Source organism: Chiloscyllium plagiosum, unplaced genomic scaffold (assembly GCF_037043375.1).
Source record: "Chiloscyllium plagiosum isolate Xiang-an unplaced genomic scaffold, Cpla_swu_hap1 HiC_scaffold_4, whole genome shotgun sequence".
Taxonomy (NCBI): Eukaryota; Metazoa; Chordata; class Chondrichthyes; order Orectolobiformes; family Hemiscylliidae; genus Chiloscyllium; species Chiloscyllium plagiosum.
The window spans coordinates 61,121,440-61,135,795 of record NW_028270142.1 but is presented as its reverse complement, the minus strand read 5'-3'; the positions used below and the strand labels follow the sequence as shown (position 1 = coordinate 61,135,795).

Sequence of the window (14,356 nt, the reverse complement as noted above, 5' to 3'; positions counted from 1 at the left end):
GAAAAAACTTAAACCTTGTTGACCAAAGGGGAGATTGGGAAAAGGGGAACTGATTCATCCATCTCACTTGGTCATAATAGATTGAGAAAACAGTTTTGATCAGGCTCTGGAAGAGGTCCCTGTATTTCATATAGTGTTGTGAGTTCCTCAACTCCCACCCAATCAGTTGGGCAAAACATCAGTCTAACATTGCACCTAAATGATGGGAACTCCAATAACTTCCATAAAGCTTAGATTCCATTATTAGTCTTTTGACTTTAGCAACAAAAACATAAGTTGCTGGAAAAAACTCAGCAGGTCTGGCAGCATCTGTGCAGAGAAATCAAAGTTAACGTTTAGGGTCCGGTTCTGAGGAAGGGCCTCTGGACCTAAATGTTAACTCTGATTTCTCTTTACAGATGCTGTCAGACCTGTTGAGCTTTTCCACTTCTGTTTTTGTTTCTGATTTACTGCATCTGCAGTTTTTTCCGTTTTTATTCTGACTTTAACAACTTGTTAAGGGTGCTAGATAAAAGCAATATTTTGTTATTAAGGGGAGAATACTATCAATTGGATTTAGCTGACGTGGCAAGTCTAAAACAAATTTCAAACTTTTGCATGATTAATGTCACATGTAAAGGCTACATAAAAAACATTTATGTTTTCATTTCAATTGAGAGCTGTTTTATAGAAATAATGACTAAGATAATTGTAAAATCAGATCTTTTACATTAAAACTATGACTAACCTTTGCTTCTTTTTGCTATCCTTGATAACCTTTAATCTTTCAATATCCATCCATAGCCACCAGTATTTCTCACCAGCAGTTCCATGGAGAAATTTCTTGAATTTTTCAATGCCCTTTCGGTTCTTGAAATTGAAGCTATGAGGTGGTTCCACGTAGCAGAAATATCTGATATCACCTTCCTCATTAGTAGAGTCAGATTCCATACTATCTTCACCCATACCATCCGAAAGATTTTGAGTTTTTATAATATCACTGACTATAGATGATTGCTGTACACCCAACTGAGCTGTTTGAGAAATGTTAGACTTTGGTGCTGGGTAAGTATCACTCTCCAAGTGAAGTTTCATTTTCTCATTCTCAGAAAACAGGTTGGTTTCTGTTCCATGAGTTGCTGCTTTATCAAATGTGCTGACCAGCTGTTTATGAGTTCTTGTTTTAGTGTCAATGTGGATCTTCTGATCATGCAATTCTGCTTTTTCATTGACCTTATCTTCATTCAATGGTGCCTTATTATCAGTGCTTACCTCTTTCTTGTTTCTTCTCTTTACTTTTTGGCCATGTTTAGTTTCATCCTCTGACTTTGGTTCAAGGTAAATAATTTCTTGTCCATTTAAATCGTATCCAGGAACAGATTCAAATATCTCGTCATCCACAACTACTGGTTTGGACAAACCAGGAATGCAACTATGTTGTGTACCGCCACTGGCCTTTCTGCTATGGTGGGGTATCTTTTCAGCAACAATACGTTGCATAACTTCTTCTATTACTGAAACACCTAGAGCAATTTAATATTAAGCAGTGTTAATGATAGAGTTATACACTGACATAGTGCAAAAGGAAATCGTACAGCCCATCTTCCCTTGGCCAGCTCTTTGAAGGAGCTATTGAATTTGTCCCATTCCTTGATCAAATAACCCTGTATTTTTTTTATTTTCAAGTGTTTAACCTAATCTTTATTCATTAGTGAATCTGCTTAGCAAACTCCACCCCTTCATGGGCAGGGAAGATCATAATAATCCACTATGTAACATGTTTATTCATATAATTTCTGTTTTTTTTAATAGGCACTGCAAATTTGTCTCCTTTGGTTACCAATTGTTGTAGCAAGGCAAATGGCTTCATCTAATTCATTTGACTGAAACTCTTAATGATTTTGAACACGTTTATTAAATCTGCCCTGAACCTTCTCTACTCTAAGAAGATCACCCCGGCTTCTTGCTCCCCTTTTATAGGAAAAGAATGCACAGGCAAAGTACTAGTATGTTATGACACATATTTATTTCTACCTATATTTCATAGAAGCTTAGAAAATAGGAGCAGGTGTAGGCCATTCAGCCCATCAAACCTGCTCCATCATTAAATATGATTATGGGTAATCATCCAACTAGTTACCTTGTTCCTATTTTCTCCTCAACTTTTAACTCTAAGAACTATATCTGTCTCCTTCTTGAAAACACTGATCATTGGGAACATCTTTCCTGGGTTTATCCTGTCTTGTCCTTTATTTTTTGCTTCTGTAAATTGCAAGTCCCAAAAGGTCAGGACAACTTGGAACATAAAATTTTCCATTAATCATGGCTGTTGGCCTAGAGGGACAGGAAACTCTACAACTTAAGCCTTACGTCAACAGGTTTGGAAGTGGATGTTTTGCAATTTGAACTAACTTGTTACATGACATCGCCACTCCCTGGCCGCCCGATGCCTGTGGGGAAAACGCCTCATCTTCTGCCTCTGACCCTCCAGCCACAGGGCATCGATGTAGACTTCACCGGTATCCTCATTTCCCTGCCCCCGCCTTGCCCCAGTTCTGGCCTTGCAGCTCAGCACCATCCTCATGACTTGTCCCCTCTGTCCATCTTCCTTCCCACCTGTCTGCGCCACCCTGCTGTCTGATCTGTCTCCTTTTCCCCCACCTCATCTGCTTGTTGCGCTTTCAGCTACCCCTCCCAGCCCCACCCCTCCCATTTGTCTCTCCAACCCCGGGGCTCCCGGCCTCATTCCTGATGAAGGGACTTTGCTGCTCCTCGGATTCTGCCTGACCTGCTGTGCTTTTTTAACACCACACTCTTGACTCTGGTCTCCAGCATCTGCAATCCTCACTTTTACCTATCACTTTGAGTCAGAGCACCATTCATCAGACTCAAAATGAACAGTCATCAGACTCAAAATCCAATAGATATGGCCAAGGGGGCTGAGACATAAATATGTGGAGCTGGGGGGAATGTAGCTGGGAAGGCAATACATGACAATGGCATGATGGTGATAGGGTGGAGCGGACAGGTGAGAACTAAGATTGACAGGACAGTTTAAGAAGGCTGTGCTGGAGGGGTGAGGGAAGATGAAGAAACTGGTGAAGTCGACATTGATCCCATATGGTTGGAGGGTCCAAAGGTGTAAGATGAGGCGTTTTTCCTCCAGCTGTTGGGTGACTTGGATTTAGCAGTGGAGGAGACCCTGGACTTGCATGTCCTTGGTGGAGTGGGAGGGGTCTTATAGAGTCATAGAGATTTACAGCATGGAAACAAACCTTTTGGTCCAACTCATCCATGCCGACCAGATATCCCAACCTAATTTAGTCCCACCTGCCAGCAACTGGCCCATATCCCTCCAAACACTTCCTATTCATATACCCATCCAGATGCCTTTTAAATGTTGCAATTGTACCAGCCTCCACCGCTTCCTTTGGCAGCCCATTCCATACATAAATCACCCTCTGTGTGAAAAAGTTGCCCCTTAGGTCCTTTTATATCTTTCCCCTCTTCCCCCTAAATCTATGCTCTTTAGTTCTGAACTCCCTGGAAAAGATTGTCTATTTATCCTATACCACGCCTCTCCTGATTTTATAAACCTCTATAAGGTCACCCCTCAGCCTCCAATGCTCGACGGAAAACAACCCCAGCCTGTTCAACCTCTCCCCATAGCTGAAATCCTTCAACTCTGGCAACATCCTTGTAAATCTTTTTCTGAACCCTTTCAAGTTTCACAACATCTTTCCGATAGGAAGAAGACTAAAATTGCATGCAATATTCCAACAGTGTCCTAATCAATGATCTGTACAGCCGCAACATGACCTCCCAACTCCTGTACTCAATACTCTGACCAATAAAGGAAAGTATACCAAACTCCTTCTTCACTATCCTATCTACCTGTGACTCCACTTTCAAGGAGCTATGAACCTGCACTCCAAGGTCCCTTTGTTCAGCAACACTCCCTAGGACCTTACCATTAAGTGTATTCGTCCTGCTAAGATTTGCTTTCCCAAAATGCAGCACCTCTCATTTATCTAAACTAAACTTCATCTGCCACTCCTCAACCCATTGGCCCATCTGATCAAGATCCCGTTTTATTTTGAGGTAACCTTCTTTGTCCACTACATCTCCAATTTTGGTATCATCTGTAAACTTACTAACTATACCTCATGCTCACATCCAGGTCACCTATAAATGACAAAAAGTAGTTACCCTTGTAGCACTCTACTGGTCACAGGCCTCCAGTCTGAGAAACAACCCTCCACTACTACCCTCTGTCTTCTACCTTTGAGCCAATTCTGTTTCCAAATGGTTAGCTCTCCCTGTATTCCATGAGATCTAACCTTGCTCACCAGTCTCCCATGGGAACCTTGTCAAACACCTGCCTGAAGCCCATGTAGATCACGTCCACCACTCTGCCCTCATCAGTCTTGTTTGCTACATCTTCAAAAAAACCTCAATCAAGTGTCCAGTTCTGGTTACCCCATTACAAGAAGGATATGGAAGCATTGAAGAGATTTACCAGGATGTTGCCTGGTCTGGAGGGAAGGTCTTATGAGTCAAGGCTGAGAGATATGGGTCTGTTCTCCTTGGAAAAAAGAGGGCTAAGAGGGGATTTGATAGAGGCATACAAGATGATCAGAGGATTAGATAGGGTGAACAGCGAGAGTCTTTTTCTTTGGGTAATGACATCAGCTTGTACGACGGGGCATAACTACAAACTGAGGGGTGATAGATTTAAGATAGATGTCAGAGGCAGGTTCTTTACTCAGAATGGTAAGGGTGTGGAATGCCTGCCTATGTAGTTAACTCAGCCGCATTAGTGAGATTTAAACAATCCTTGGATAAGCACATGGAGGATGATGGGATAGTGTAGGGGGATGAACTTAGATTAGTTCACAGGTCGGCACAACATCAAGGGCCAAAGGGCCTGTTCTGTTCTGTGTTCTATGTTCTGTGTTCTATGTTACTTATTGTACTAGCTGGATAATGCATTCACAGGGCTCTGAAGGGGAGTAGTACAAAATGTAAAGAGAGTAATGAATTGAAACAATTATAATTTGTCAATTCAAGCTTGCATGCAAAGATCCTGCAATAAATTCAGAAAAGATTTAAAAGGATGTTGCCAGGGTTGGAGGATCTGAGCTACAGGGAGAGGCTGAACAGGCTAGGGCTGTTTTCCCTGGAGCGTCGGAGGATGAAGGGTGACCTTATAGAGGTTTACAAAATTATGAGGGGCATGGATAGGATAAATAGACAAAGTCTTTTCCCTGGGATCAGGGAGTCCAGAACTAGAGGGCATAGGTTTAGGGTGAGAGGGGAAAGATATAAAAGAGACCTAAGGGACAACTTTTTCACGCAGAGGGTAGTACGTGTATGGAATGAGCTGCCAGAGGATGTGGTGGAGGCTAGTACAATTGCAAAATTTAAGAGGCATTTGGATGGGTATATGAATAGGAAGGGTTTGGAGGGATATGGGCCAGGTGCTGGCAGGTGGGACTAGATTGGGTTGGGATATCTGGTCGGCATGGACAGGTTGGGCCGAAGGGTCTGTTTCCATGCTGTACATCTCTATGACTCTATGACTCTAAGTGAATGGAGCTAATAAATCATACAACATCAAAAATAAACAATCATCAAATTGCATGAAATATTTACAATCAATTATACAATTGCATTTATTACTTGATATAAACATGCTGATTCTTCAAAAAAATCAAAAATACGATAATTTTTTCAAACACAACAGGTTGAATCTTACTTTTTGGCTACTGTATACAAGGGCAAGGCGACTATGATGGAGCAGTAAATAACCTTAGTTAGGCCACAGCTAGGGTACTGTGCACAGCTCTGGTTACTTTATTATAGGAAAGATATCATTGTGCAAGAGAGGGTACAGAAGAGATTCACTAGGATGGTGTTTGGGCTGGAATGATTCAGAGACTGGATAAGCTGGGGTTATTTTCCTTAAGAGCAGAGAAGGCTGAAGAGGGATCTGATTCAGGCAATGTTCTGAAAGCATAGACAGTCGATGGGACACAACTCTTCCCCTTAGTGGGAGTAGGATCAGTAACCAGGGCATAGTATTAAAGTAAGGAGGGGAAGGTTTAGGGCAGGAAAAATATTTTTCATTCAGAAGGTTGTGGGTGTCTGGGACTCACCATGTGAAAGGGTGGTCCAGGCAGGAATGCTCAAGACATTTAAGAGCTATTTAGATGAATACTTGAAATGCCATAGCATATAAGGCTGCAAGCCAAGTGCTAGAAAATGGTAATAGAATAAATGGATGTTTGATGACCAGCACAGATACAGTGGACCGAAGGACCTTTTTACATACTGAAAAACTCTAAGATTCTATAAGTAGAAGTTGTGTTTTTTTAACAAGCTGTCATGCTGAAAGACCCAGGATAATTTCTTGTCATATCTTACCAAACCTGCCTCATTAACTACCTACACCTATCTTGTGACACACTATTCCTGCAATAACTTGCCTCTCACTGGATATCTGCTAAAAGAATTGGCATTCCTTGTGCCTGCACCATCTCTAAAAGACCATTGTTCACCCAAACAAGCACTGTCTGTTGAGAGTTGTCCTGCACAGTTTCTGACATTTGACCTGGACATGGTAGACAGGTGGAAATTGTTTTGCAGACAGGGACCTGGAGATTCTGCTGACTGAGCTGGCACAGATGCAAGATATTCTCTTCCTCTTTGTTATGGACCAGACCAGACCCCCTCAATATATTTCAAGAAAATGGTCTAGGCCCTAACTTTGCTAGTTGTTTTAAGCAGGTGTAACACAGATATTCCAGGAGGGATGTAGCTGGTCAAACCACTTAGTTTTAACAAAACATAATTTATTTAAAAGATTACCCAATGAAACACAAACAAAAGAGAACAGAATGCAGAATAACTTAACATATCCAAAAATCCAACAGATCATCCCAACTTAAAGATGCTATTCCAAAAACTTGCATCAATCCCCTTAAACACACCTTGGCACAAAAGGCAAAATTAAACACAGGGTCATACAGGAGAGAAGTCAGAGAGAGAGAAGGATTAACAGGGACCTGCTTCTTTGGGTCCAGCATTCTAAAATTGCCTGACAGCTCTCAGTGAATAGCCAGACTAAACCAAACTAGAGAAAAGCTGAACTGGGAGGGGGCAACTTTTTCACACAGAGAGTGGTACGTGTATGGGATGAGCTGCCAGAGGAAGTGGTGGAGGCTGGTACAATTGCAAAATTTAAGAGGCATTTGGATGGGTATATGAATAGGAACGGTTTGGAAGGATATGGGCCGGGTGCTGGCAGGTGGGACTAGATTGGGTTTGGATATCTGGTCAGCATGGAGGGGTTGGACCGAAGGGTCTGTTTCCATGCTGTACATCTTTATAACCCTATGACTGTAACTGGCCAGTCCCCTTTCATTGTACATGTTTTATTTTAAAAGCTTAAAAGTCTTTTTCCTGAGGCAGTATCTGTTCGCTATAATCAAACTGGCCCTAAAATCCATCGAAAATCAAACTTTTCAGAACTTGCGTCTTTACAACCTCTTTGAAAAAAACCAAGGACAACATAACCTTGTTAAAGGAGCAGCATCATCTGGCAGTGGAGGCCATAATATCAGAATATGCCAACCTGTTCTAAGGTTGCCACTTGGTTCAGGCAGTCTCAGATATCTGGAGGATTGCACAGCACTGCAAAAAGAGGATAAATGGCCTTCTCCACTCCACTATCTTCCCTCTGATTCCTCATTCTCACTCTATCTCCGCTACTATACGCACCTCTTATCAAAACTCATGCTCTATACAATTGTCTGCAATACTGTCCCCACTTGCTCACAGCTTCCCAATCCCAATGCCGCTAACACTGGCTGTATAACCTTTGAACTCTCTCATTCAGAACACCTCCCACCTACGTCGAGTAACAGCTGTGTCACCCACTTGCACCTCCCTTAAAATCTACCTCTTTCTCATTCCATGAGGAAAACAGCCCACGGCAAGGCAAAAAGACACAAAACACATGGTGAGCTGCCCAACATTCATCTCCTCACTCATTAGGAGGAAAGGGTCCTAACTCTGACCACCCCAGTGGCTGACTGGCTGTCCAAGCTCCTGGACTGGAATGGAGGCTGTCCTTGACTTACTGTACCAGAAATCCCTGATCAAAGGCTACCTCCCTTGGCTTGACTGAAGCTTGCTGACAAACACGATAAGCTTACTTTGTGTCTACTCTAAATGGTAAGACAAGACAGAAGTAATATGACCCTAATATATGTGACTGAGGGACAAAGCACGAAAAAGCAAGGAAAAACAAAACATTGGCAGGAACACTGGAAACTTCCAGATAGGCTCAGGGTAAATGAGTGCATTATGAGAGCAAGCGAAGAGCCTCATCCAGCCTGTGAGCTGGGTGTGTCCCTGAGCATAGTGCCCTTGCTTCAGAATGATAATGATAGTTGCTGGTGTGAGCTGAGGTGCAGAAATATCCTGTAAGTGGATCGGAGTTGTACTATGAGGGTTTTTAGAGACTGGCGTATGTTAGATGCCAGTGTTCATGGTCATGAGGTATTTATGGCTGGTGTCCATACAAGGTGGTGCTATGTGACTTGTATGGAGATCCTTCAGAGCAAACAGCGAGTTGAAGTTGCCAGGTATCCACTCTGATTTCCATAGCAAGAACTCTTGACATCAAGCTTGTTCCACGCCTTTTTGTAAAATAGAATGCTGAATATTTATGAGCTGCTTATAGGCATTAATATGGTGTTTAAAAGCTTTAATTCCTGTTGCTTGGTGAGAAATTTTGCTCACCTTTTCACAAAAAATGTAAAAAATGAAATCAGGTGCAACCAATGTCGAGGTAGGCCTTGACCTATTTTCATTCAATTGGGGCAACAAGGTGGCTTAGTAGTTTGCACTGCTGCCTCATAGCACCAGAGACCCATTTTCAATTTCTTGGGCAACGGTCTGTCAGGAGTTTGCACATTCTCCCCATGTATGTGTGAGTTTCTTCTGGGTGCTCTGATTTCATCCCACAGTCCAAAGATGTGCAGGTTGGGTGGATTGGCTATAGGAAATTATCCCATAGTGTCTAGGAATGTGCAGGCTAGGTGGGTTAGCCATGGGAATTGCAGGGTTAGAGAGATAGGTCCTGAGGTGGGAGTGGGTAGGATGCTCTTCAGAGGGTCAATGTGGACTCGATGGGCTGAATGGCCTGCTTCCACATTCTATGATTGATTGATTCAAATCTGCCACAAACCTCACTATAGTCCACAACACTTAAACTCCCTGTATGATTCCACCTAATCTTTCTTCTGGTTAAAGTTTTTAGAAGTACAAATTTAACTTAATCTTTGAGAAACATATTTTTACATATCATTGTAAAAATTATTTTAATTGATTTATCTGGAGTGTAAAGAATAATTACCGTATTGATGTTTGTTTTGGAAAGTGTTGCTGAAATGTCAGTAAATAATACTGTACCAGTACACCATGACTCCTGGGTTTTTTATGTATGCAAACAAAAGGACTTAACTTCTGATTGAGGCAAATTGTCCATAAAATACTGAATGTTGAGCCAAGAAAATCACTGTCTGCTCCATTGCAGCATCAAAGACTACTGAGAGGTATCCCTTGGTCTCTTCCCAATCTTCCACATACTTGTTGGTATAATAATGTACATGTGCATGTGTGTCTGTCTGAGAAATAAAGGGCTTTGTCTTCACTTCTATTATTATAAATGGGAGTAGTCTGAGAGCACCAGGAAGGAACTTTTAAACAGCCCAGCCTGGCATCTGGCAGCCTTTGTTGCTGCCTCTGAACTCTTTCCGCGATGAAGGGTTTAGATTAGATTGTCTACATTAGATTAGATTCTCTACAGTGTGGAAACAGGCCCTTCGGCCCAACAAGTCCACACTGCCCCTCCGAAGAGCAACCCACCCAGACCCATTCCCCTACATTCACCTCTGACTAATGCACCTAACACTATGAACAATTTAGCATAGCCAATTCACCTGACCTGGGAGGAAACTGGAGCACCCAGAGAAAACCCATGCAGACATGGGGAGAATGTGCAAACTCCACACAGACAGGCAGGAATCGAACCCAGGAACCTGATGCTGTGAGGCAGCAGTGCTAACCACTAAGCCACTGTGCCATGACTCTAGATACTATTTGTCCCTCTGGAACTAAACTCCTGTCATTGCAAGCACTTTCTCCAAGGCTTATGCCCAAACTGGAGTGAAAATCCAGTCTGTACAGTCAATATTTGTTATTGATTGGTGCTTTTCCAGATTACAACAATATATATTACAGCTTGTAATGTAAAGGAGCAGTTCAGGTGATTGTTGCTCAGCCACATTCACAAACATTTAAATACCCTCCATCTAACACTTGTACTACCTATGTGCATTTCTCCTCTGAGCCTTTGTTGGAATTTTTGTGTCTCAATTTAAAATGACTTATACCTGAATGTAAAATAGGCTATGTAAAGATCACAATAACTAATGAAAATTAAACAGTATTGTTACAGGCTGATATGGATGTGTACAACTCCTCCTACCCCTACACCCCCTCAAACCCACTGCAGTTCAAGAAGGCAGCTTACCATTACATTCTCAAGTTTTGGTTTGAACAAGAAATGTTGGCTCGGTCAGTAGTGCCTACATCCCAGAAATATTTTTTTTAAAAAGTGAATCCAATTTTATAAGAGCACATGTGGCAAAACATTGACTCTTGTTCTGAACGTGATGATGTTAGAATGCATATTTCAAATAAATTTAGAAGAAACAGATAAGATCTTAACATTCCCATATAGGATTTTTAGACAATTTAGAACACAGAAGGAGGCCATATGATATACTGTGCCAGTGCAGAGTCTGAGAAAGAGTTAAGCAACTAATACCACATTCCAATTTATGGCCTTGCAGGTTGCTGCAACTCAAATACATATTCAAGTACTTTCTTGGCTGCAATGCATTCTTTTAAGGTTTTAGTGAAGATCTGTAGCTCAGGTTGTGGTTAAAGGTGTTGGTTTGTTCACTGAGCTGGTTAGTTTTCTTGTAAACATTTTGTCTCCCTCAGGTGCTGTGCTGTGTAGTCTCTAGACGGAACAGTATCGTTGTGATCCACTCTGAATTTATATGACACTGTCTGTTATGGCGAGTGGTTTTACTTCCAGTTTTGGACTGTAGTGGTCTGTAGATGGGGTCTATTTCAACATGTTTGTTTAAGGAACTAGTACATGAATATCAGGCCTCCAGGAATTTCTAAGCTTGTCTTTGTTTAGCCTGTCCCAGTGTTGTGAAGTTGTCCCAGTACAATTGGTGTCTTTCATTGTCAGTGTGTATTGATAATTGGGACAATATCATGATGCTGTGACAGGCTAAACAAAGACAAGCTTGGGAATTCCTGGAGGACTGGCATTCATCCACTGGTTCCATAAACAAACACGTTAAAATAGACCCCATCTGCAGACCACTGCAATACAAAACCAGAAGTAGAACCATCCACCATAACAGACAGAACCTTATGAATTCAGAGTGGACCATAACAACAGCCCTTCGTCCAGAGGCTACACAGCACTGAAGATGAAACATTTGCAAGATAAACCAACTGGCTCGGCAAACCAGCCAGCAAAGCATTCCTTCAGACATTGATCACCATTACCTGTTAAATAGAAATAAATCTGCTTAAACACTCTCTAATTCTTGTGTGAATTATTTTTATTCTTGGTCCTTGATTGACCTCTCTGCTAATGGTTTTTGGATCAGAGTGGTGCTGGAAAAGCACAGCAGGTCAGATCAGGAATGATGAAGGGCTTTTGCCTGAAGCAATGATTTTCCTGCTCCTCGGATGTTGCCTGACCTGCTGTGCTTTTCCAGCAACACTCTGATCTAAACTCTGGTTTCCAGCATCTGCAGTTCTCACTTTTGCCTCTCAGCTAATGGAACAGGTCCTTAATCACTGTATCTAGGCCCCTAATATTTCATGGTACCTTGATTAAATCACAGTTCCAGCACATCTTCCTGGTATTTATATTATTTGCCTTCGTTATAGAGGCATAGAGACTGAAAGATGTACAGCATGGAAACAGATCCTTCGGTCCAACTCGCCCATGCTGACCAGACATCCTAAACTAATCTAGTCCCATTTTCCAGCACTTGGCCCTTATCCCTCTAAATCCTTCTTATTCATATACCCAGCCAGATGCTTTTTAAATGTTATAATTATACCAGCCTCCACCACTTCCTTTGGCAGCTCATTCCATTCTGGCACCACCCTCTGTGTGAAAAAGTTGCTCCTTAGGTCCCTTTTAAATTTTTCCCCTCTCACCCTAAAGCTATGCATTTTAGTTCTGGACTCCTCCACCCCAGGGAAATTGATCTTGTCTATTTACTCTATCCATGCCCTTCATAAATTTACAAACCTCTATAAGATCATCCCTCAGCCTCTAACGTTATTGAAGGAAAGTACCCTTTATACTTACTTAACCACCTTATCTACTTTTCCTGCTAGCTTCAAGAGTCTATGATCATGCACTTTGCTCAGTAAAGTTTTTGACATTCTACTTTTAATTATGCAGATTAGTTGGAGCATTGGGTAAATTGAACATATTCTGTTTCCTGAGGAATGGTGTAGGTGAAATTGGTTTTGACAAATGGGACGTTAACAGATTTACCAGCCATGTTACACCATGAGAGAAAAGATGACTGATTATCGCATAAAATGATCCAGAAAACTAAAATGACCTGTATTCGGGATCTGTCAAATATATTCACCGAAAATTCCCTTAAACTTTACATTGGGATTAAAGTGGAGTGAAATTATATTTTCTCAGTTTTTGTTGGGTGGATATATATACTTGTTTGAATAATATTTTGGTAATAATGTCCTTTAAGTTGTGATTTCAGTTTTAAAGCAATATTATTAGAACTCATCATTCCTAAAAACAAATTCACGGTCCACTAACCATTTACAAGAATATTGGGTCACACACCATTTTCAATGGTATTCACCAAATTCCATGATTTGTGACACTTCTTTGAAAAAAACAGAACACTCCGAGTTAAGTCTCTTTGCAGTAACTATAAGCTTAAGTGTCTTACCAGATACAACATTGTCCTCAATCTTCACAGAAGTTGCAGGAGTGGATGAAGCTACCTTAAATTTGGCTACAGTTTCATGTTCAGTTTGGAAGTTAACCATTGGAGCTTCTTCTACTGTATCGGTTTGTACAATGGAAGCCTAGTGAGGCAAATTTGTTTCCTTTGCAATAATTATTTCAGGCAACATTCTCAGAAACAAATTTACAGTTTGTTAAAATGCACTATTCATCTAAGGTAATAGCAATGACTCAATGGAAATATGCAGCATAAATGTGTTTTGAGGATCTGGATCTTTACTTACTATTTCTGAAAGATGGAAATTTTGGACTCGACCCTTAATATGCTCTTCACTGGATGCTCAACACATAGATTTTCCACTTTCCTATCTCTCCCTATCTGTTGTCATTATCTCCTGTGTACCTTAGCAAATTTCCTTTTTATTCCCTAAGTCATTGCCCCTAGGGCAGTTGTGAATTATGCTGTTCCCCACATTGTTATTAACATAAATGGATAAACATTTCCAAATGATCACATTCTGTATTAAGAAAATAACCATTATAAGGATGCATTGAATTGTTTGAGAATACATTGTTTGTTACCACCTCCACTTTCCTCAGAAACATTGAAGTTCTGGAGTGCAAATCCAACAGGAAGGGAACTGAATAAACCAGTTGAAAAGTTGCGTGGAAGCCTATAATGCTGAGCCTTCACCACAAGAATCAACATCATCAATTCCTGCAGGGACAAGTGATGGCAGACAAAATGGGACAGAATTGAGAAATGGGTAGAACTCATTTGATGTTATGTAGTTCTCATTTCCTCCATCCCATTTATTCTATTTTCTTTAGTAAGGTTCAATATTATGATCGGCTCCGGTATGTAAAAACATAGTAGAGTTTGTAAAGTTTTTGAACTGTGACAGTGATTTTGAAAAGGGCATAGTTATTACCTGAGCAGAAGAAACATGTTAGGGCATCAGATAGCATGAAGACCAAAGTGGAAATTCAGTGATTAGCACTAAAGGGAGTGTGGGTTCAAGTATCAAGAAGAGATTCTTATGGATTAGATGTGCCTCAGTGGCGTTGGAAGAGATATTTGAGAAAGAAGGGTCTTCAGGGTTAGCAAAGAGAAGCCCAGGGAATATTTGGTCTAGTGAGCAAGCAGCAGGGGAAGAAACAATAGAAGCAGCTGAACAGATGGCTTAATCCCATCCAATCACAAAGAAGACCATGAACTTCTGTCCATACTATTAAAGGTGAGGGTGGAGGCCACAG

General features: G+C 41.2%; 1 protein-coding gene across 1 annotated transcript in view; it reads right to left on the bottom strand.

Moving 5' to 3' along the window:
- LOC122549486 (regulator of G protein signaling 22-like) overlaps positions 1-13,182 on the bottom strand; it is a 100,591-nt gene extending 87,409 nt beyond the window's left edge. Inside the window, exons 1-2 of the mRNA XM_087985870.1 lie at positions 13,083-13,182; positions 728-1,502 (exon numbers count right to left, since the gene is read on the bottom strand). Coding sequence (XP_087841996.1) covers positions 728-1,502; positions 13,083-13,182 — 875 coding nt within the window. The remainder of the gene's footprint in view (positions 1-727; positions 1,503-13,082) is intronic.
- Positions 13,183-14,356: the final 1,174 nt, after the last annotated feature.